The sequence below is a fragment of the Periophthalmus magnuspinnatus genome, chromosome 13, assembly GCF_009829125.3.
Source record: "Periophthalmus magnuspinnatus isolate fPerMag1 chromosome 13, fPerMag1.2.pri, whole genome shotgun sequence".
Lineage (NCBI taxonomy): Eukaryota > Metazoa > Chordata > Actinopteri > Gobiiformes > Gobiidae > Periophthalmus > Periophthalmus magnuspinnatus.
Window position 1 is genome coordinate 2,381,034 of NC_047138.1, and position 23,636 is coordinate 2,404,669.

The 23,636-nt window shown below is 45.4% G+C and overlaps 1 protein-coding gene across 1 annotated transcript in view; it reads left to right on the top strand.

The window, feature by feature from the left end:
- Positions 1–23,636, top strand: part of dpf1 (double PHD fingers 1) — a 73,406-nt gene that overhangs the window by 16,344 nt on the left and 33,426 nt on the right. Inside the window, exons 2-7 of the mRNA XM_055225929.1 lie at positions 4,417–4,446; positions 10,931–11,091; positions 13,048–13,155; positions 13,874–14,001; positions 19,988–20,077; positions 23,456–23,534. Of these exons, the coding sequence (XP_055081904.1) occupies positions 4,417–4,446; positions 10,931–11,091; positions 13,048–13,155; positions 13,874–14,001; positions 19,988–20,077; positions 23,456–23,534 (596 nt within the window). The remainder of the gene's footprint in view (positions 1–4,416; positions 4,447–10,930; positions 11,092–13,047; positions 13,156–13,873; positions 14,002–19,987; positions 20,078–23,455; positions 23,535–23,636) is intronic.

Consider the following 23,636-nt stretch of genomic DNA (forward strand, 5'->3'; position numbering starts at 1 on the left):
CCCACAGCTGTAGACAATAGCAAACGGGGAGCAGGTCTTGTAGGAGGAGGAGGAGGAGGAGGAGGAGGAGGGGAAAAGGAGGAGGAGGGAGAGGAGAGAGTGGAGGGGGGGACTAGTCTGGTTGTCTGTGGTGTAAATATGGTGCTCTCAGTGCTGCCAGTTTATTCAGTGCCAGTGGTGAGGCCTGTCTGGCGGATGTTTGCAGAGGCAGCGTGGGGTGGGCTCAGAATTCAAGCTACACACAAAAGGAACAATACCCCAGACACTTTAAAGCAACACAATACTAAAAATGTATTGTCGACGTGTAAACAACATGTAACGCACTTGACTGGAACTGCGGGGAACGTCGTGGTAATTTATACACCCGCTTAAGTCGACATTGTTGGGCGTTTAAAACAGAAACGAGGCCAGGAGCACATGGCTAATTTGCATAGACAAACACAAACGCTGCCTCCTATAATACAACCACTGCTTTTCATTATAAAAACTGGCACCGCGAAGTATACCCATAACATTTCACTATACCTTCGCTGTCTCCATGGAAACGGCGGCTGATGTGACCAATGCGGGTTACGGGTCAGGTCTAGGAAAAGGCAAACCGTGCTCACAGCGAGAATCAATGCATCAGTTGGGCGATAATAGCACTTTTACTTGTTTTTTTACGTATTTATCTGGCATTTTTTTGAGTAAATGGTAGTTTGATGTCATACTTTTGAAACATTTACGCAAAAAAAATAACATTTGTCAGTTTATTATCTCGTTTTAGAAGCAAATCAAAGCTGTTTTCACTGTAGATGATGACAGTTTACTTGTAATTACTCCACCTCTCTGCATTGCCCGCCTTATCACTCCTTAAATCCACTCCGTACACAGTTTGTCGTCCTTGCTTTAGCCTTAGACACTCCTTCCTGTTTATATGCATTACTGCGAGCGTGCACGTGTCTGCGGGCGTGCGAGTGTGTCCTCTGGGCCGTGTGCCCTTCAGAGTCGAGCTGGTGATTGTCATTTCTGTCATGTCGGTCCGAACACTTTGGTAGTCAGCTCCGGTTTGAGCAGATGGGCACGGTGCCAGTTCATTACTAAAACCTGGGTCTAGTGCTTCTATCAGTCGTTAACAGACACCACGACTGAGCAGCGTCGGTGGAAAACATCAGCGAAATTATGGTAATGTTAAATTTAGAGCTGTGCGATTAATCATTTTTGTCGTTTTTAATCGCCAATGATCAACTTTGGTCTTTTTAATCAACGGGCCTCACATCTGATCCTTGTCAATAAAAACATGTGGAGCGTTTGGGGCTTGGACGTTAGCGACATTAGCCCCTTCATCCACTCCTCTTCACTAACGCGTTACATTTTCCATAAGAAATCTCTGTCTAAACACCAACTTGCATCTAATACACGATCCATCCAAACACGATTGACTTTTTGATCGTTTTGGATTATCTATCGTCGTAAAAAGTGACGGATAGAAATGCAGTTTGTTCATAAAGTGATGCAGCCAAAACTTGATTGATGTTTTTTTTTTGTTTTTTCTTGGACCAGTTATACTCTGCTGCTGCTGCTTAAATATTTATGTTCATTAGAGCTACAGGATTAACTACAGTAAAGTCAAAACCGCTTTTTGAATAGTCGTAATTAATTAACTATTTTGTTTAGACGTCTCGAAAATGCACTATTCTTGCAATATTTAGCAGTTTATATGTTCATTTTGTCGCACATGTGAACTGAATCATACTATTAAAGCACAAACATAGCAAATCTAATCACAATTGCGATGCTTGTCAGAATAATAATGATATTTTCCACATTTTCTTGCCCAGTCCTGGTGTTTTTATAGATTAGATTGTACATGAAAGCCAAATTGCGCATTATTTTCCAATCACAAGATGCTTTTTGCTTCCAAAATAAAAGCCCTTTTCGTCAGTCTGGTGTCAGTGCGTTACTTTAACACCTCTGCGGGCTTGGCCTTCATTGACTGCGGCTGTACAATCGCTGGGTGTCTGTCTGCGGTCTGTTTATGTCATTATAATTGAGCTAATAGAGCCACAGCGACCACAGGCAAAAATCAAAGCTCTTTTTCAATCTCTAGAGCTACATAATACTGTGTAAACAAATGCTGGCTTATACTCACCCAATAAACTTTTCTCTTTAATTGAATTGCAGTTTGTAAAAGCACCAGCAGCCTCTAATTCAAGCGTGATTCATTTTCATAATCGTTTGGTAAAGTTTATTGGTTTGGGAATTGGGTTGTTGTAAATATTGTTTTGCATAGTTTAACAGATATTTGAGTAGTACGGAGCGTGTTACTTAAATCTAAAGTCTCTCCGTGTGAAGTAACACCGAGACGACGCTGATAAATTACGGCGTTACATCAGATGCCCTTCCTCACGTTATTATTATTAACCGTTTATCAGGGTTTGTCCCAGCACGTAGTCTCAAATTTGTCCCATTTTTCATTCTCAAAACTCTGAGGAGCACAAGGAGAACATTCATACTCCACATAGAAAGGCCTCAACCTTGAATTTAAAGATGCACTATGTAACTTTCCTTGTCCTGAAGATGTTGCTTTGCCTGAAATGTTCCTTAGCTTGACCTTAAACATATTTACCTTGCATTATTTAATCACAAATACGAGTTGTTTCTCTGTGACTTGACCAGGCGTCCACCGATATGAAGACGTTTAATGCCATACTGTGGAGTATCGTAGACAAAGCAGCTGCGTTTCCATGGAGACGAGCACACGGCTGGCCCCTCTGAACTGCGAGCCTCATCCCCCGTCCCTCTAATGTTCCTGATTTCAGTCTTTTTCATCTTAAAGCTTGTTTTCTGTGCAACATTTCGAGTCTTTTTCTCATCGTTTTAACTTTCTCCTCCTCGCTCTTCATCAGTCCGCTCTTCCCTGCCTCTCCTCTTCGCTCCTTAGCCACTCAGTCTCCTACTCGAGCCTCCAAACAGCCAAGCAGTCACGCGGCTCCTATCACATTATAATGAGATTGGGAGCACACCCCAACAGAAAGAAGCCATTTTCTACAGCTGCCAACTTATTATCAAGGAGGTCTGACTTTCCCTGCCGCTCCAGGATCCAGTGGAGGAGATGAGGGGTTTGGGGGCAACCTTATTTACATTTTGAGTGTTTTCTCTTTACCAGTCTCTCATGCCTCTTGCTGGTTTGGTTTGGTCACTAGTGCAGTCCCAGAGAAGCCCTTCCACACTTCATGTTCCTCTTAATATTTTAAAAAGCAGCGTGTAGAGCTTTTTTCTGGACCAGTATGTCTCTGAAACGCATCATGTGCCGCTGGTTTGGAGTTTTTCTGTGAGGCGCCATGTTTGGTCTTTGTCCTCATTACTATTTATATGAACTGGAATAGATTATGTACAATAGTTTTTCTGTTTATGCTTTTACTGGAGAAACTTTTGAAGGAAAAACTTTACTTTTTTGATGCGCTAGATGCACGATGTGACTTTTCTGGTAATTGTTATGCCACATTCTTGTTTTATCACTTTGCCTGAAATGTCACACACTAAGCCAAGTTACAGGTCAGATCTGTGAAGAAGCGACCCTCCTCACAGTAAAGATGCTAATTTCTAATTTTTCATCAAACATCTGTGCGTTTAATGCTATAATTTGGAACACTCCATGCGAATCATCCACAGTAGAAACGTTACAGTCTGTCCATCCATCCGTCCATGTTCTTCCTCTTATCCGGGGCCGGGTCGCGGGGGCATCAGTCTAAGCAGGGGCTCCCAGACTTCCCTCACCCCAGACACTTCCTCCAGCTCCTCCCAAAGGTGTTCCCAGGCCAGAGAGACATAGTCAATCCAGTGTGTCCTGAGTCTTCCAGTGGGACATGCCCCAAACACCTCCCTAGAGAGGCGTCAGAACAGATGCCTGAGCCTCAGCTGCTCCTCTTGACGCGAAGGAGGAGCAGCGTCTCTACTCCGAGCTCCTCCTGTGCGACCGAGCCCCTCACTCTACCTCTACGGGAGCGTTTAGCCACCCTGCGGAGGAGACTCATTTTGTCCGCTTGTATCCACGATCTTGTCCTTTCGGTCATTTTTCTGAGGCCAGGAACATTAGTATTTTCAGATTTAAAGGTGAACACAGAACATTTTGCTTGTTTCCATTGAGATATTATGGAATTTTTCACTGTATGACCTTAAACATAAGTCTAACACGTCATATTTCTATACTATTACCTTGATAAACCCGCTCTCTTACTGTGAGCATTCTCGCCTGTCCACACACCCGACCTGTAAGTTGTCCTGGTGGTGTCACGTGCTCGTCTCGCCGCAGACAGACCCGTTTCACCCCGATGTTTGTAGCACCACGTGAATGCAGTGGATCTATGGCTGGGTGGGGTTAAGCTGTGACTCACCACTTATTTGTGTGTGTTTTTTTTTTCTTTCTCTCCACAGTCAATCTGGAGGAGCAGTCATCAAGAACAGGTATGAACAGTGTGAACAGACGTATACGAGCGCAGACAGGAGCAGAACAAAGGCACACGGATATGACACTGAATTTTAATCAATCTCACTCGTTAACAGCCGAGAAAACACGGTGCATATATTGTCATCGACACTGTAAAATGTGTTACCGGGTGCAACTGTATTTCCTGTCAGTCAAGTGTTCCCCAATTAGCGCTTTTACTGCACGGCGGTATTTTCTGAACTGGTTTGGTCTCAGCACTTCTTCTTTTAGTGAGAGGCAGTTGTGCGCTACGATTATCACGGACAAAAGTCACTGCAAGAATCAAAAATCATTTAAATTGATGAATGCTTAAAATGCGACTTATGATGACGTTAATATCTATTTATGTGTTTCAACAATTATTACTGGACTGTGCTGTGTTATAAGTAAAAAAAAACAGTTGAAGAATCTAGAAGAGAGCAAATAAATAGTGTTTTCTGCACAATCTTGTAATATAAAGATGATAATCTGTCGTAACGGTGCGGATAGGACCAAAGGATGCAGACCAGAGCAGTTTTAACAGTGTTTATTTACAGCGGTGAAAATGCAGTCTTTAAACAGGTCACAAGAGCAGGTACAGGAACCGGGGAGCGGGAGACGGGTCAGGCGGGTGCGGTGCAGGTAGAGGCGGGCAGGACAGGACCAGGACGGGGATAGAAGCAGGTGCGGTACCAGGGCAGGCGGATCAGACGAAGACCAGAGCGGGGAGCGGGTGACAAACCAGAGACCAGGACCGGACAGGAGACGAGACGAGCAGGAGACGAGACGAGCAGGAGACGAGACGAGCAGGAGACGAGACGAGCAGGAGACAAGACGAGCTGGAAGCGATACCGGGACTGGAACGTGGCGGCAGGAGCTGGGCGAGTAGAGGCAGGAATCTGGAGGGTGCATAAATCCAAATGAGCATTTGCCGGAAAGTACCATATAACAAAGCTTAGCAAGAAACATTCACGTTTTACACGCGGACGGTCTGGCACCGAGTGTAGACTGCCAAGCCTTCTTGTACTCAGCAGCAGGTGGTGGTGATTAGGCTGATGCACCCCAGGTGTGCACGGGAGGAGTCAGGCACTCCACCCAGCTCCAGACACACAGGTAGGGGAGGGGGAGAGAGCACGGGAGGACAGGGAAACTGACATCATGACAGTACCCCCCCCCTAAGGTCCACCTCCTGGTGGACCCCCAGGCTTGTCAGGATGAGCGCGGTGGAAGTCTCTCACCATGTCGGGGTCCAGAATGCGTGCCCTGGGCACCCAGGATCGCTCCTCCGGACCGTAACCCTCCCAATCGACGAGGTACTGGAGGCCCCTACCACGGCGACGAACGTCAATCAGGCGGCGGACGGTGAACGCCGGGTGGCCGTCAATGACTCGGGCGGGCGGTGGGGGATCGGCCGGAGGGCACAGGTCGCTGGTCCGGACTGGTTTAACCTGGGAGACGTGAAAGGTCGGATGAATCCGGAGAGACGGGGGTAACTGGAGGCGCACCGCCGATGGATTTATGATCCTCATGATCTTAAACGGTCCCAGGAATCGGGGGGACAGCTTACGGGAGTCCGTCTTCAGCGGGACCGTCTTGGCGGAGAGCCAAACCATCTGGCCAGGTTGGTATACGGGCGCCGGGACACGGTGGCGATCGGCCGTCGCCTTAGTGCGCGCTCCAGCCCGAAGAAGGGCCGCCCTGGCCTTCTTCCAGATCCGGCGACAGCGCTGGAGATGGCGCTGAACAGACGGGACGGCGAGGTCCCTCTCCTCCGTGGGAAAGAGAGGGGGTTGATATCCCAGCGATGCCTCGAAGGGGGACATACCAGTGGCGGAACTCACGAGGGAGTTGTGAGCATACTCTATCCAGGGCAGGTGAGTACTCCAGGTCGCGGGGTTGGCGGAGGCTGTGCACCGTAGGGCCGACTCCAGGTCTTGGTTGGCCCGCTCCGTCTGCCCATTAGATTGTGGATGGAACCCGGACGTGAGGCTAACCGTGGCCCCCAAACCGTCGCAGAAAGACCGCCATACCTGAGAGGTGAATTGGGTCCCTCTGTCGGACACGATGTCCACCGGGATGCCGTGGAGTCGGAAGACATGACTGGTCAGCTGGTCGGCAGTTTCTTTGGCTGTGGGGAGCTTAGGCAGGGCAACGAAATGGGCGGCCTTGGAGAAGCGGTCCACAATGGTGAGAACCACCGTGTTCCCCTGGGAAGGGGGAAGGCCCGTCACGAAGTCCAAGGCGATGTGGGACCAAGGGCGACGAGGAACTGGGAGAGGATGCAAGAGACCAGAAGGGGGTGAGTGGGAGGCCTTGGCCCGAGCACATACCTGGCAGGCGGCGACATAAGCCCGGGTGTCTGTGTCCATCGTGGGCCACCAGAAGCGTCTCCTGAGGAGGGAGAGAGAGCGACCGGCACCAGGATGGCAGGCGAAACGGGAGGCATGGACCCACTGGAGCACCTGAGACCGGACAGAATCGGGAACAAACAGTTTACCTGGAGGGCCGTTACCTGGGTCGGGGTCGTTGGTCTGGGCCTCTCGGACGGTGTCCTCGATATCCCAATGGACCGCGGCCACCACACACGAGGAGGGAATAATTGTTTCTGCGGTGACCGGGCTATCCTCCAGGGCGAACTGGCGGGAGAGGGCATCGGGTTTGACGTTCCGAGATCCGGGGCGGTAGGTGAGGAGAAAGTTGAAGCGGCTGAAGAAGAGGGACCAACGAGCTTGACGGGGATTGAGGCGCCTGGCGGACTGGATGTACTCCAAGTTTTTATGGTCGGTCCAGACGATGAATGGTTGCTCCGCCCCTTCGAGCCAGTGGCGCCACTCCTCCAAGGCCAGCTTTACGGCAAGGAGCTCCCGATCCCCCACGTCATAATTGACCTCGGCCGAGGACAATCGCCGGGAAAAGAAGGCGCAGGGACAGAGGCGGTTGTGGGGGTCGAACCTCTGCGAAAGCACGGCCCCCACTCCCGAGTCGGAGGCGTCGACCTCCACGATGAATTGCCGTGAAGGGTCGGGCTGGTGCAGGATGGGAGCGGAGGTAAATAGTCTCTTAAGCTTCTCGAAGGCTGTCTGCGCCTCAGGAGACCAGGCAAACGGCAAAGCAGGAGAGGTGAGTTTAGTTAAGGGCGAGATAACCCTACTAAAATCCCGGATGAAACGTCTATAAAAATTGGCAAAGCCGATAAATCTCTGGAGCTGTCTCCGGCTGGTAGGAACGGGCCACTCAGTGACAGCCTGGATCTTTTCAGGGTCAGCTCTTACTTGGCCCCGCCCCACAATGAAGCCCAAAAAGCTGACCTCCTCTGCGTGAAACTCGCATTTCTCAGCTTTCACGAACAGTTTATTCTCGAGGAGGCGCTGGAGAACCTGGCGAACGTGCTGATGATGCTCCTGGGGGGACCGCGAGAAAATCAAGATGTCATCCAAGTAAACAAAGACGAATCGGTTAAGGAAATCACGGAGCACATCGTTGATGAGGGCTTGGAATACGGCAGGGGCGTTGGTGAGACCGAAGGGCATAACCAAGTATTCGAAATGTCCCAGGGGTGTCTTGAAGGCCGTCTTCCATTCGTCTCCCTCCCTGATGCGCACCAGGTGGTACGCATTCCGCAAATCCAACTTTGAGAAGATGGTCGCACCGTGGAGGGGCGTAAATGCCGAGTCCAGTAAGGGAAGCGGGTATTTATTCTTTACAGTTATATTGTTCAGACCCCGGTAATCAATGCAAGGCCGCAGGGATTTGTCCTTCTTAGCCACAAAGAAGAACCCCGCTCCCACGGGTGAAGTGGACGGGCGGATGATTCCGGCAGCCAGGGACCCACGGATATAGTCCTCCATTGACTCGCGTTCAGGTTTAGACAGGTTATATAGCCTGCTAGATGGTAGTGGGGCACCCGGCAGGAGGTCAATGGCGCAGTCATATGGACGGTGGGGCGGTAAAGAGAGGGCCTTGCTCTTGCTAAAAACCTCCCCCAGGTCGTGATATTCAGCAGGCACCGAGGACAGATTGGGGGTGTCTGGGGACGGATCAGCGACAGGAACGGACCTCCCGGCCGGAGGGAGGGCGGACCGAAGGCACTTGGCGTGGCAATCGGGACTCCAGCCCGAAACTCCGCCCCTGGCCCAATCGAAAACAGGGTTGTGGGCGCGTAGCCAGGGGTAACCAAGGACCAGAGGAGAAGCGGAGGAGGACAGGACATGAAACTGACGGTCCTCTTGGTGGTTGCCGGACAGAATCACGGTGACAGGTTCTGTGATGTGAGTGATGTGCCCCAGAAAACGTCCATTGAGCCCCTGGGCATTTAAGGGGCGTTCGAGGGGCTCCAGGTAGACCCCGAGCTGCTCCGCGACTTGGGCATCAATAAAGTCCCTCTCAGCCCCGGAGTCGATAAGGGCGGAAACGCATAAGGTCTCTGTGCGAACGCACAGGGTGGCGCTGAGCCGCAGTCTATTAGAAGAGTCCAGGATGTGTTGCTCGCCCACCAGTACTCCCAGTGCTACTGGTGGGCCCCCCCTTTTGGCCGAACTGGGCAAGTGACCACATAATGTCCGCGCTCACCGCAGTAGAGGCAAGCCCCGGCCAGACGACGCCTCCGTTGACGCTCCTCGGCCGACACAAGGGTCCTGTCGAGTTGCATGGGCTCATCCGGCGGGGGCGGGGCAGCGCGTGGCTCCGGCGGGACCGGTGACCGGCGTCTCTCTCGGCGACGAGCCCGTAGGCGGTTGTCTATACGGTGAGTGAGGGAGATGAGGGTCCGCAGGTCGGGGGGTTCGTCCCGGGAAACCAATTCATCTTTCAAAGTCTCGTTCAGGCCCCGCACAAACACAGCCCGCAGCGCGCTGTCCGTCCAGTCCAGCTCCGCCGCATGTGTCCAGAATTCAATGGAATAATCCGCTACCGTCCTGGAGCCCTGGCTGAGAGTCAATAACCGGGAGGCAGCATTGTCCTGGTAGTGCGGGTGGTCAAACACCAGCTTAAACGTGGACACAAATTCATTAAAATCCAGGCTATCCACAGACGTCTTCATTAGGCGCGCCTCTGCCCACTGGAGAGCTCTGCCCCGGAGTAATCCACATATATATCGGATCTTGGTGGCCCCCGAGCTGAAACGAGAAGGGCATTGCTGGAACATAAACTCGCACTGGAACAGGAATCCGCGACAGAGGTGAGGTTGTCCAGCATACGGCTCCGGATCCGTGCCTCTCGGCTCCGGGAGGCGTGGCGGCGCTCCGGCTGCAGCAGGCGGGGTGACGAGGAGCGCGGCCACCTGGTGGTTAAGCTGTGCCACCTGCTGGGACAATGTCTGATTTAGCTCCAATAGAGTCCGAATGGATTGTTCATGCTGACCCAGCACCGCCTCGGGGTGAGAGTGCGTGAGGCGGCGCGTCTGGTCCGGATCTGAGCCTGCTTGGTCCATAGTGGCCAGACCGTTCTGTCGTAACGGTGCGGATAGGACCAAAGGATGCAGACCAGAGCAGTTTTAACAGTGTTTATTTACAGCGGTGAAAATGCAGTCTTTAAACAGGTCACAAGAGCAGGTACAGGAACCGGGGAGCGGGAGACGGGTCAGGCGGGTGCGGTGCAGGTAGAGGCGGGCAGGACAGGACCAGGACGGGGATAGAAGCAGGTGCGGTACCAGGGCAGGCGGATCAGACGAAGACCAGAGCGGGGAGCGGGTGACAAACCAGAGACCAGGACCGGACAGGAGACGAGACGAGCAGGAGACGAGACGAGCAGGAGACGAGACGAGCAGGAGACGAGACGAGCAGGAGACAAGACGAGCTGGAAGCGATACCGGGACTGGAACGTGGCGGCAGGAGCTGGGCGAGTAGAGGCAGGAATCTGGAGGGTGCATAAATCCAAATGAGCATTTGCCGGAAAGTACCATATAACAAAGCTTAGCAAGAAACATTCACGTTTTACACGCGGACGGTCTGGCACCGAGTGTAGACTGCCAAGCCTTCTTGTACTCAGCAGCAGGTGGTGGTGATTAGGCTGATGCACCCCAGGTGTGCACGGGAGGAGTCAGGCACTCCACCCAGCTCCAGACACACAGGTAGGGGAGGGGGAGAGAGCACGGGAGGACAGGGAAACTGACATCATGACATAATCGTGAGAAACTATGGCTTCAAATGCATTTAACTAACAATAATCGCGTTTTTGGGGGTTGAATGGCTGCACTTCTGTTGTAAAAAAGTCAGATTTGTTGTTTACGCGGACAGAAGACGTCAAACTTTGCACCAGTTTTTGTTTGGATGTGCATAAGTCTTGTAATTACAGAGATATTGACCATAAACGAGGTCAACACATCTGCGTCTAACAGTTAAAAGACAAATTCTCACACTGAATTCTCACCTTTTCGCGTCAGTTTTAGTCTTTCTTGATTACTATTTCCAATCCACCTGCAGCTTCTTACTACAATAAAGAAAAGGTATTATTTCAGCATTAAAAACATCCATTTCTTTCTTTCAGTCTTGGCGAGGAGTTTTATAAGGAGGCGATCGAACACTGCCGCAGTTATAATGCCCGTCTGTGTGCCGAGCGCTCCATGCGGCTGCCCTTCCTGGACTCTCAGACCGGAGTCGCTCAGAGCAACTGTTACATCTGGATGGAGAAGAACCACCGTGGACCTGGTGCGTCCCCCTGGTGTCCTCGTGTGTGTGTGCAGTTTACAAAGACACGTGGAGACTCAGACCTGTCCACTCAGTTATTCAGACTCGTGTTTCTTATTCGGAATCAGCAGATGCACGATTTATTTTGTCGTCTGTGTCGTCCAGGTGTGATCCACAGCAAAAGATGAAGTTTAAATCTGTGAAATGGACAAATCGTTTATAGGAGTGAAGACGTATGGCTGCTCGTCCAAGCCGTTTCTTCAGTTCTGGTCAGATTAAAGCTGGACACTGCCTTATATCTGTCAGAAGGAGGCGCTAACGACACTGAAACTGCAACTATTGTCTCCAGTTTCAGTCTTAACAACCCGATTCAACCTTTAATGACCCTCCTATTGTTAAGGCAGTGTCCAGCAGCAGCCTGACCTTCACTCCTACAACGATTTGTCCAGTTGACACATTTAAACTTCATCTTATTTTGCATGTATGTATTTATCTTAAAAGTGCACAGTGTAACTTTTCTGCTGGAGGGTCCACTATCTGCTGCGTCAGGTGAAAACCCCACAGTATGGCATTAAACATATATCCATAGACAAATACGTTATGTCACCGATTTGCAGATCAGATTCTGTGGAACAACATGATGTTTAATCCGTTTAATGCCAAGGAACAACTGAACCAAAGTAAAAAACAATGTCCTTAGTGAAAAGAGTGACAAGAAAGTAAAAAAATCTCACCAGAAATGATACAAAAGGCACATTTAAGTTTCTTTTTCGCATGTATAGGGTTTATTTTAGACGACAAACAGTGGGGAGACACATTCAGTTTAATTGTGAAAGAAGAGATTGCAGATGAGGTACAGAGTTGAAAGAAGTTTATCTGATCAGATGAATGAAGTTTTGAGTTTTTCCAGCACTTAAAGCCCGAGAAAGGTACGATCTACAGAGACTGCTCCCATAAGGACTTAACTCATTTTACATACTGTCTGTACAAGGTCATACATGGATATACTGGTAGAATACATCACTAAAAGATGCTGCAGTCACTGAAAAGATGTATTACACGGCCTCTGTTAAACCCGAAGATGAAGAGCTGTGTCATGTGACCAGAGAAGCAGGTTCCAGTGTCGACATCTTAAATAAGTGTCGCGTTTTTACAGAGAAACAAGTTTAACTCAACGTTTAAGACACACGGGATTCAACACAAGGTTTAAGAGGAAAGATATAAAACAAAATCATACTTTTAGCTCTTAAATGCTGGTTTATTCTTGGGCAGTTCTAGTTCGTTAGGCTTCATCTTAAGCGTTATAAAGTTGCCCCAAGACCCGGACTAGTCGTGTAGAACAGGTTTATCGCCGGTGTGTACAAAGAGAATCTCTGTTTTCTATTTTAGAGGTTAGTCATAGTTCAGCCGGGTTATCGTTACAGTTTGGACAGTAATAAATCCGGTTTATGGATAGAGTAAGTCAATTAATTAAGCGAATGTTCTGTCTCTACCGTGCACATAAACCCGATGTGTGTGTGATGTTTACCTGCTGTGCGTTACACGGGGAGAAGGGAGGAGCCCAAATCACTGGAGTGAGGAGGAGGAGAGGGGCCGACAGCTGCTGTGGTCTCAGATGATTCTCTACAGTTATTTAAAGTGAATCGAGGCATCACAGTCTGTCCTCAACAACGAAGCGTTTAACAGAAATAAACTCAAGAGAAAAAAATGGGTTAGAAAATCTCATTCTGGCCTCACAGCGGATTATATTGTTGAACACGATCATGTGAATCTAAAATGTAAAATGTAAAATGCTGTTATGTGTTAGTTTTTTTCTATTTGGGATTGATTTGCGTTTGCCGTCCTGCTGTTTTAGTGGAAATAACTTCAGTTTTGTTCAGTCCAACAGCCATTTTTACCTGGAACTATAAGTCTAAAATGTCCGTTTGTGTTTAACCGCCTTTATCTTTACTGTTTGTTTGTGATTTTTCGTCCCAGGTCATGCTCCAGGTCAGTTGTACACATATCCCGCTCGCTGTTGGCGCAAGAAGAGGCGGTTGAACATCCTGGAGGACCCTCGGCTTGTACCAATCGAGTTCAAGATCGGTGAGAGGAACTCAATGGAAACGTAAAGACGTAAAGGGGCTGCACCACATTTTTACTGGTTTAAAAACGTCATAGAATTGATTTTGATTTGAAAACGTTTTGCAGCAGTCCCAAGTTGTTCCTCACTTTCCTAACGCACAGTATTCCTATTAACAGTGATGAGTTTATGAGCATTTCGCACAACTTTCAGAGACCACAGTGGAGTTTTGGTCTCGCGGTAATGCTAACAACAACTAGCATGTTAACAACGGACTCAAAAGCACTTAATAATTAGATGCAGAAAGCAAACAGAGGTCTGATATTGACCCTAAGAGCTGCTTTTAACATACACTGCCTGGCCAAAAAAAAAGGTCACACACTAATATTTGTTTGTTCATTTGCTGTGGCGTTGTTTCGATTTCGCTTCTGCAACGTCTCAAGATTTATTTCCATCCAGTGTTGCATTCATTTTTCAGCTCTTGCATTGATGATGGTGGAGTCTGACGCTGCACAAAGCTTCTCCAGCACATGGTCATTCAGTATATTCAGGTGTCAGCTCATTCTCGGACCTGTTTACTTAGTTAAATCCAGGTTGCGACTTTTTTTTTTTTGACCAGGCAGTGTATATATCCGCACTGGAGCAACACCTACAAACTACAGGGACAAAACCCGGGTACAGACACTTTGGGGTCCAGAATTGTTTTACTATTGAAGCATTAACGCGTTTGTCCCGTCTCAGATTACGAGGCGTCCCTGAAGAAGGAGGGGGGTATCCCAGATGGCCCAGTGCTCGAGTCCCTTCTGTCGGGAGAAGCCCTCGACAAAAAGGTGGAGACGAAAGAGGAGGAGTCCATGAGCGAGTGCCAGGTCCACATTTGGTCTTTTCTCTGATCATTTACACAACGTCCATGTTCATATAAGCATCCATCCACATTTCAGTGTGAGATCTGCAGGGAAATGATTATTACTTTTATGTTTCTGTACTGCAACGTCAAAGTCTGCAAGGATAAAATGACTTTCTGCACTTTGATTATAGCGTAAGGGACGATATACTGTAGTTCTACGAGAGATTTAAGAAAATATACAAATTTATCATCCACAATTGTTTAACTTTGTCATTATTTACACAGATTAGAGATTATTTATTGGGATTTATACAGATTGGCTCTACAGACTTGCCATATTAACTTTATATCTCAAAATAAAAACAACTCTGGACTTTAGGGTAAAAATGGCAGCACATTCTGAAGATATTCTGCAACTTTTGTTTGTTCAGACACTTTTTATAAGCTTTATATTCATCTGATATGTCCTTAAATTACACACATATTAACTATAAACCAGGTATTCAATCAGTTATTAACTTTCTTTATCTCTAACTACCAGTTTAAGTAGTTTTAAACCGTGGAGAAAGTTCAGACAGACACTGGACGAACAGTTGGAGCCGTGAATCAATCTTACGCAAGCAAAATTCCGCGCAAAAATAGAAATATATTGTAGATTCGTAATAATGTTTTTGCCCCGTTTATTACATTGATGATTCAGTTTCTTTGTGTCTGCCTTTGTGTCTGTTGGAATGAGTTTTTGGCTGTGAGTCTGGCTCCTGCTGCTCTCAAATCTCTTCCAATGTGACTGCGCAGACAGACAGATCGTCCAAGGATTTTTAAATTACCAGTCTACACAAAAAAAAAAAGAACAAAAAATGATAATAATAAAGCATAAACTTGAATAAACCTTGCACCAAAACAAAACCTTTTCAACACTGGCTTAGAGCTTTTGACCGAAACGCTGCGTGCTGCTATATCTAACGTGTTTGTTCATTGTTGTCTGGCGTAAAAGGTCAAGTGGAGCCTAATACACTCACTGTAGCTCAATATATAGATTTGCAGTTATGTTTGTGATGCAGGGCAAGGGCAATGTCCGAATGACCTCATCAAGCTATAGTTACAGACAGAACTGGAGGTAACTGCGGACGTCGTTTTTATTTATATGACCTTAATGTAACTTTAATAAGCCTTCTGAGATGTCCCTTAAAGGTAGTGCGCAAACACAGCTGAGTATGGTTTGCCAGATCCATAAATAGCATTAATAATACAAAGCAACACTGTAATCATTTGTTTTTCTTTTCTTTCTGCTTGATAATTTCGTACGGTAAGGGCTTGGTAAGAACTCTATCGGGTCAGATCTGTGGAGAGGTGGTAAAAATACCTCTTATTGAACAGACCCGAAGCAATAACATCTCCATCTAGACAAGCAGTGGCGGACCCCTCTCCAGAAAAGTCGCTTAGTGCACCTTTAAATTCACATCTTAGTTTTTAGTTAAAGCAACGCAAGACAAGGCAAGTTTATTTATGCATCGCAATTCATACATCAAGTAATTTAAAGTGTTTTACAGAATAAGACATTAAAATCACAATACAACAAATCAAAACATGAATAATCACAAATAATCATCATGAAGTTAACATTAAAACAAAATAGTGCAGAGTAAAACCCTTTCAGTCACAGCAGATAAACGTAATCGTTTGAGTCTGGATTAAAAGTCGAGGTCTGTCTCACATCTTCAGGAAGAATGTTCCAGGTTTAAACTGAACAAAACATGTTTAGTCCTGGTTTAGTCCCGGTTTAGTCCTGGTTTAGTCCCGGTTTAGTCCCGGTTTAGTCCCGGTTTAGTCCCGGTTTAGTCCTGGTTTAGTCCTGGTTTAGTCCTCCTCATGTGAGATGGTTCTTGTGGCTCATGTGGGAGATGTTCTTTGGTGCTGGTCCATGGAGAGATTTGTTCACACTGAGCTGCTTTAAAGTCTCTGAGCCACAGGAGCCAGAGACCTGAGCCACAGGAGCCACAGGAGCCACAGGAGCCCCAGGAGCCACAGGAGCCACAGGACACATGTGTGAAGTACTTCCTGGTTCTAGTCCTGACCCGAGCAGCAGTGTTCTGGATGTTCTGGATGTTCTGGATGTTCTGGATGTTCTGGATGTTCTGTTCTGTGGCTCGTTTGTAGAGTCCAGTGATCAGGACGTTACAGTCGTCTAATCTACTGGACACAAACGCAGGATAAGTCTCTCTGAGTCTGGTTTTGACAGTTTACCTTTGATCTTTGACATGTTTTTAGCTTCCACAGAGTTAAGTTATAGTTCTTATTTGGAGAAGTGTATATGAGTAAAACCATATAAATTTAGCATCGTGAAATAAATGGGTCAAAGTGTCGCTTGTGAACACGTCTGTAAAAACACTCCACTCTCTTTAAGATAATCTTCTATAGTTTTTGTTACGCTATGGAATCGCACCTATAGATTTCGCCGTTTTGTTTCCTTCATGGTGGTTTTAACATCAATACTCCTCTTGTTCCTTGCGGTCCCATTTGCAGCACGAGAAAGCCCAGCTCATCTAAGTATTTTAGCTCTGTACTGTAGAGGCTGCACATCGTGAACTTGGACGGACAGTTAATCAATCACAAGTGAATGACTCTGGCGCATAGAGAGGCCAGAGCACTGTTTAAAGTCAATAGAGCAGAATATCTCTCACTAAAACACCATTCACAACATCCTGGACAAACTCAACAATAATGAATTTAACGCAGACTTACATCTCGGATCAAAGAGTTAAGGGGCGTTTCTAAAGAGGACTTGATTCACTTTAGAGAGACAAAAAGTGAATGGATCCAGACGTATTTGGCATTAATAAACATCATTTTCAATAGTTTTATTAATTATAGAAACAATACGTTGATTTTTAGTTGATTTTTAGTTGATTTTTCGCTCAGAATGCAGAGCCCTCTCCAGAAAAGCTGCCAAATATAGCTTTAAATTCACATCTTTTTTAGTTTACGATCCAGTTTCAGCTTCCACAAAATTAAATTATAGTTTTATTTGGAGATGTGTGTATTAGTTAACCCGTGTAATGTTTGCAAAATGAAATTAACAAGTAAAATATGTTAAACAGTCGTCTGCACACACATCTGTAAAAACAAACATGATTTACATTAATAATAACATCATTTTAAACATTATTATTAATTATACAAACTATCTAATCTAATACAGAACATTTTTGAACATTTCTGTTTGCAAATAATGAAAAAATCATGTCCAAAATCTCATAAAAGCTGATTTTTCCCATCTCTCCTTTCAGTTTATTCTAATTTGACATAACATGCGTCCAGTACTTGCACGCCTGTAGAGCAAATGTATTTAAAGATTCAGACTTAATAGATAAATGCTAATAGCTAAATGTATTATGGTAATTTGATGGTGACACATTGACAAAGGCTCTGCAGACAGATAACACTCTGTCCTGTCCTGTATGATTAAACTAGCTGTTGTTTAAACTATTGTAATGTCTGTGTAATCCCTCAGTCGTAAAAGCCAAAGTTAAATCTGTAAACTGGACAAAAACGCCGTAGGAGTGAAGACGTTTTGCTGCAGATGATGTGACCAGAGCTGAAGAAGCGGCGAAACGTCTTCATTCCTACCACTTTTTGTCGAGTTGACAGATTTAACTTCATGTTTTAGATCAAAATATGATCTATAGACTTGGATGAAATCACATTTACCTTTTGCGTGCATTTACATTGTGTTCTGCGTCCTGATTGGCTGTTGGACTGTAGACCATTGTGTTGTGCGTCCTGATTGGCTGTTGGACTGTAGACCATTGTGTCGTGCGTCCTGATTGGCTGTTGGACTGTAGACCATTGTGTCGTGCGTCCTGATTGGCTGTTGGACTGTAGACCGTTGTGTCGTGCGTCCTGATTGGCTGTTGGACTGTAGACCATTGTCCATCAGTCTCCTCCGTGCCGTGTCTCCTGTCCAGTACAGAATGTGTTCAGACAAATTTACATAAACGTTGGATCTCAGTGTGACTCTGAAGTGCTGTACGTTTGCAATTCGTTTTCTCCCCGACAAAACCCACAATGTCGATGAAACGTTCTGCACCGACAAAGACGCCTACGAAGGTTTGAACTTTGAGAGAGTTTAAACGAGAGAGAAATGTGAGAAAATGTTAAGGCCTGTGTGAGAAAAGTGTATAAAGTGTGTGGTGAGGGGTTTTACAGACAAAAACAGAGAGAATAATTGACGACTTTGTGGATTTCACTTATTGCGGCTTATTTTTTGAACGTAACCAGGGTCCACTGTACTTCATTATGTCCCTGGTCCCTCCTCAACCCTCCTCACTTTTATTCTTCTATCTTCTCACAGCACTTCCTCTGTGATTTTTTTGTTTGCCAGAAGTGTTTCCTGTCATAACTGTTCTAATATTGTTTTAAAATCGTACAAATCCATGTTATAACCTCACTGTACGGCCCAAAACAAACCTCTTTAAACCTGATTGCGACAGTTGTTGTGATGAAGAGACAGCTCTGAGCAGGCTTCTCCTTTAACCACCGCAGAGACGTCCCGCTGTGTCCGGGCCCATGGGTGGTCCTCAAAGCACTCCAAAGCTTTCCAGGGGACTTTCTTAATCTGGGAACTTTAACAGCGACACATTTTCACTCAAAATAGCAGCGTACTATATCACCATTGTACGACAGAGCATCAATCTGAGCCGCACACAAACCGTCCTCCAGTTATTTTTAAATATTACGTCACGTTTCCGGTTAAAGATTATATTTTAAGTAATGATTTGTTTTGGTTTTTTTTGTGTAAATTGCTTCTATAGGTTTATATAAAGGACAAAATCAGAACAAAATGACTATAACTACCCCAAAACCAGGTCATAGTCACTGAAAAACGCTCTCACAAAACTCAAATATTGTTTCCAACCAAGTATCACAAGTGAAACTCGAGGTACTACGGGTTTATTTTAATTTAAAGTGAATTATATTAACATTTTTTTCTCTTGTAAGCTTCTCCAACTGGTCTTGTCGTTGTTATGGCCCAGCGCGTTTAGGATTAAGGGAGTAACAAAAAAACTGTGTGGAAAAACGGTAAAGTTAGAAGTAATTTAATGAACAGGTTTGTAGTAGGTAAACTAAATAAAAGGTAACGTGCAAGGTTTAAACTAAAGAAATAAAGGTAAAGATTAAGAAATGAATTTTATAATAACATAAAATCCTGACAAACTAACACAGACTCAGCGCTGACGGTCGAGTGTCTCAAAATGAAGGCACTTTCACATTAGTGACGTAGAAAAAGACACGTGTTGTGGAAGTTCTATTGATAAAAACCTTAAAAATATAAAATCAGCAATCAAAAAGTCAGATTTATTGAATCAACTGTGCACAGTCGTCAAACAGCTGTTGTCCTGATAGTGTCAAATGAACAAATGAACAAACGTACCATCAAATACCATCAAATCATACACGGTTTAGTCTAGTCCAAGTGTCTCGTATCGTCTTTTAGGCAAAAAAATAATCAGAATCAGAACTTACTGCGGTGATAAAGTGCAACATAAAAACACACTGAATAAATACAAATAAGGACATGCACAAAGTTAAAAAAGACATGCTTAAAAATAAAACAAAATACTTAGAGATAGGAAATATATAAGAGATTCAGAGTCAAAGAGATCCATAACAATCAATAACAAAACAAGTAAAGATTTAGGATAAAAACTGTTTCATTTAAAGTGAATCGTATTAACATTTTTCCTCCGATAAACTTCTCAAAATACTGTAGACCTGTTTTAGCAATAGTCAAAACCTGCTTACAGTCTGTGATGTACCTGTTTTTTGTAGCTAAAAGACCAAAAATGTTCTTAGGCCATAGTTTTTTAGTTTCGATTTGTCTTTATTTCATTTATATTTCAGTAACGTCCTCATCTTGACGCTCATTCTCAGCTCAGTATCTCCTCCACGTCCTCGTCTTATCTGTGATTTTTATTCATATATCTGTCCGTTTGTCTTGTGTCTCGTAGAAGCTGCTGGTCGGGGATTTCCCTCACGAGCTGGAGGTGGACGAGATGGAGGAAGACGTCCCAAAGCGAAAGAACCGCACCAAAGCACGAGTAAGACAGCGCCGGCCTTTACCTCTGAACGTTTGCTCAATTTGACCTTTTCACAATCAGCGCAATTTGAGAGAAATGTTCAATCTGATGTTTATTATTGATCCTTTGTCACGAGAATATTTATCGCGTGACTGCGTCTTTGTGCCAGATTATACTTCCACTTTACCTGTACCTGCAGCATAGACACGTGTAGAATCTCAGGTTGTAGATTCACCACAAAAATGTTACGTAGTGCATCTTTAAAGGTCCTATGTTACACAAAATTGACTCTTTTTTTTGCTTTAAGCTTTGTTAGAATGTTGTTAGCTCCTCAAAACATGCCTGGAGCTGTGTTTTGTTTCATTCACACATGTTTTGAGCCAGTTTAACCCTGCATTACCTCAAAACGCTCTGTTCCACCTTGTGATGTCATCAAGTGGCAGTTTTCCGGGCTGCTGACTGCTCCTTTTTACCTCGTGTACATCATAAACGGGCAAATCTAGGGCTAAAATCATCCAAATGATTCTAGAAATAAAGGTGTGTGGAGTTTAAAAACACAGTGGAGCACTTCCTGTATCACCACATGATGACATCACAAGGTGGAACAGAGCGTTTTCAGTTTGAGAGAAGAGCCTAAATGTGCAGGGTTTGTGCGTTAAACATGTGTGAATGAAAGAAAACACAACTCCAGATGAGAAATTAGAGTAACATGTGCTCTTTACGGCCTGTTTGTGTTACAGTTTGAAGGCAGGGATTAAATATTGGTGCTTAAAATGAATTAAATATCATAAAAAAATAAGTAAAACAAACCTTTTTACTGGCTTTAATAGCTGCTACAGACAGAACCTGCATTATTTCTTGTTAACTTTCAGATTTGACCCAATATCTAGTTTAAAAAAAGGAAAAAAAACAGACACAAAATTCAAAATGGATGAAAACAAAACAAGTTGCAATCAGGTTACGCTGCTTTATCATTGCTCATTCCTGTACTGATCATTCCTGTGAATCTAATCAGATCTTAAATTATGCCAACACAACTTTTCTTTTTTTTTACAACTTTGATTAACTCATGTTGTTTCTTGTCTTCACTTTTGCGGGGCGTCCTATGGGAAGATAATCAAGTGTTAACAGTGTATTCTGGCAGCTCCGGCGCACACACAGACACTGGGGCTGCTAATTGGGGTGGTTGCTCCCCTGCTAAGTGTCATCAGCCTCCTCCTGCTCCAGAGCTCGTGATTAGCATGTACCAGCGACAGGAACGCGCGCAGCATGCTAGCAACGTGCACAAAACGTTAGCAATGCACACGACGTGACAGTTCAGAACATCCTGACAGAAGTGGAGAAAACATGGAACTTTATGTGTCTGATGGAACAGAGTGAGAAGAGACGAGGGAGAGGAACCAGAGGAATGATCAGGATGATGATGTTTGCATCTGTGGAAACTTTCTTGGATTTACTTTATGAGTGGAGCTGTTGACCTGTATTTATTTAATATTTGATTATTATATGGAGCTAAAGAGCAGATACTGTATTTTGAGTCTTATGTAGTTTTCTCTCCATGGACCAGCACCAAAGAACATGAGCCACATGAGCCACATGAGCCACATGAGCCACATGAGCCACATGAGCCACATGAGCCACATGAGCCACATGAGCCACATGAGCCACATGAGCCACATGAGCCACATGAGCCACATGAACCATCTCACATGAGGAGGACTAAAACAGGACTGAACCAGGACTAAACCAGGACTGAACCAGGACTAAAGCAGGACTAAAGCAGGACTAAACCAGGACTAAACCGGGACTAAACCGGGACTACACCGGGACTAAACCGGGACTAAACCGGGACTAAACCGGGACTAAACCAGGACTAAACCAGGACTAAAACAGGACTGAACCAGGACTAAACCAGGACTAAACCAGGACTAAACCAGGACTAAACCAGGGCTAAACCAGGACTAAAGCAGGACTAAAGCAGGACTAAACCAGGACTAAACCAGGACTAAAGCAGGACTAAACCAGGACTAAACCGGGACTAAACCAGGACTAAACCAGAGCAAAAATAGGACTAAACCAGGACTAAACCAGGACTACACCAGGACTAAACCGGGACTAAACCAGGACTAAATCAGGACTAAAGCAGGACTAAACCAGGACTAAACCAGGACTAAACCAGGACTAAAGCAGGACTAAAGCAGGACTAAACCAGGACTAAACCAGGACTAAACCAGGACTAAACCAGGACTAAACCAGGACTAAAGCAGGACTAAACCAGGACTAAACCAGGACTAAACCAGGACTAAAGCAGGACTAAAGCAGGACTAAACCAGGACTAAACCAGAGCAAAAACAGGACTAAACCAGGACTAAACCAGGACTAAAGCAGGGCTAAACCAGGACTAAAGCAGGACTAAAGCAGGACTAAACCGGGACTAAACCGGGACTAAACCGGGACTACACCGGGACTAAACCGGGACTAAACCGGGACTAAACCGGGACTAAACCAGGACTAAACCAGGACTAAAACAGGACTGAACCAGGACTAAACCAGGACTAAACCAGGACTAAACCAGGACTAAACCAGGGCTAAACCAGGACTAAAGCAGGACTAAAGCAGGACTAAACCAGGACTAAACCAGGACTAAAGCAGGACTAAACCAGGACTAAACCGGGACTAAACCAGGACTAAACCAGAGCAAAAATAGGACTAAACCAGGACTAAACCAGGACTACACCAGGACTAAACCGGGACTAAACCGGGACTAAACCGGGACTAAACCGGGACTAAACCAGGACTAAACCAGAGCGAAAACAGGACTAAACCAGGACTGAACCAGGACTAAACCAGGACTAAACCAGGACATAACTGGGATTAAACCGGGACGAAACCGGGACAAAACTAGGACTAAATTGGGATTAAACCAGGACTAAAACACGATTGAACTGGGACTAAACTGGGACTAAACCGGGTTGAAACCAGGATGAAACTGGGACTGAACCAGGACTAAACCGAGACTAAACCAGGAATAAACCAGGACTGAACATCAGTGTTTGAGTTTTGTTCAGTTTAAACCTCTCTCTCTCTCTTCCTGAAGATGTGACTCAGACCTCGACTTTGACAAAGTTTAAATCCAGACTCAAACTGTTCTGTTTATCTGCTGTGACTGAAAGGTTTTTATTCTGCACTTTTCTCCTTTAATATTAACTTCATGATGATTATTTGTGATTATTTATGCTTCGATTTGTTGTATTGTGATTTTAATATCTTTTTTATTGTGTAAAGCACTTTGAATTACCTTGTGTACAGATTGTTCTGTACAAATAAACTTGCGTTGCCTTTTCAAAGTGATTTTTGATTCTAATGATATTTTTTTAAAAACCTGTGTGTTTATTTCAGGCCTACGGCGTCGGAGGAATGAGAAAGAGACAAGAGCCATCCGCCATCGAGGACAGAGACAAGCCTTACGTTTGTGACAGTAAGAAAATCCGATTATATTTATGTGCGGAGCTAAAAGACAAACACATGTTCACTATGAGACACTGACTGGAACATCAAGAATCTGGTGACACGGAAACAC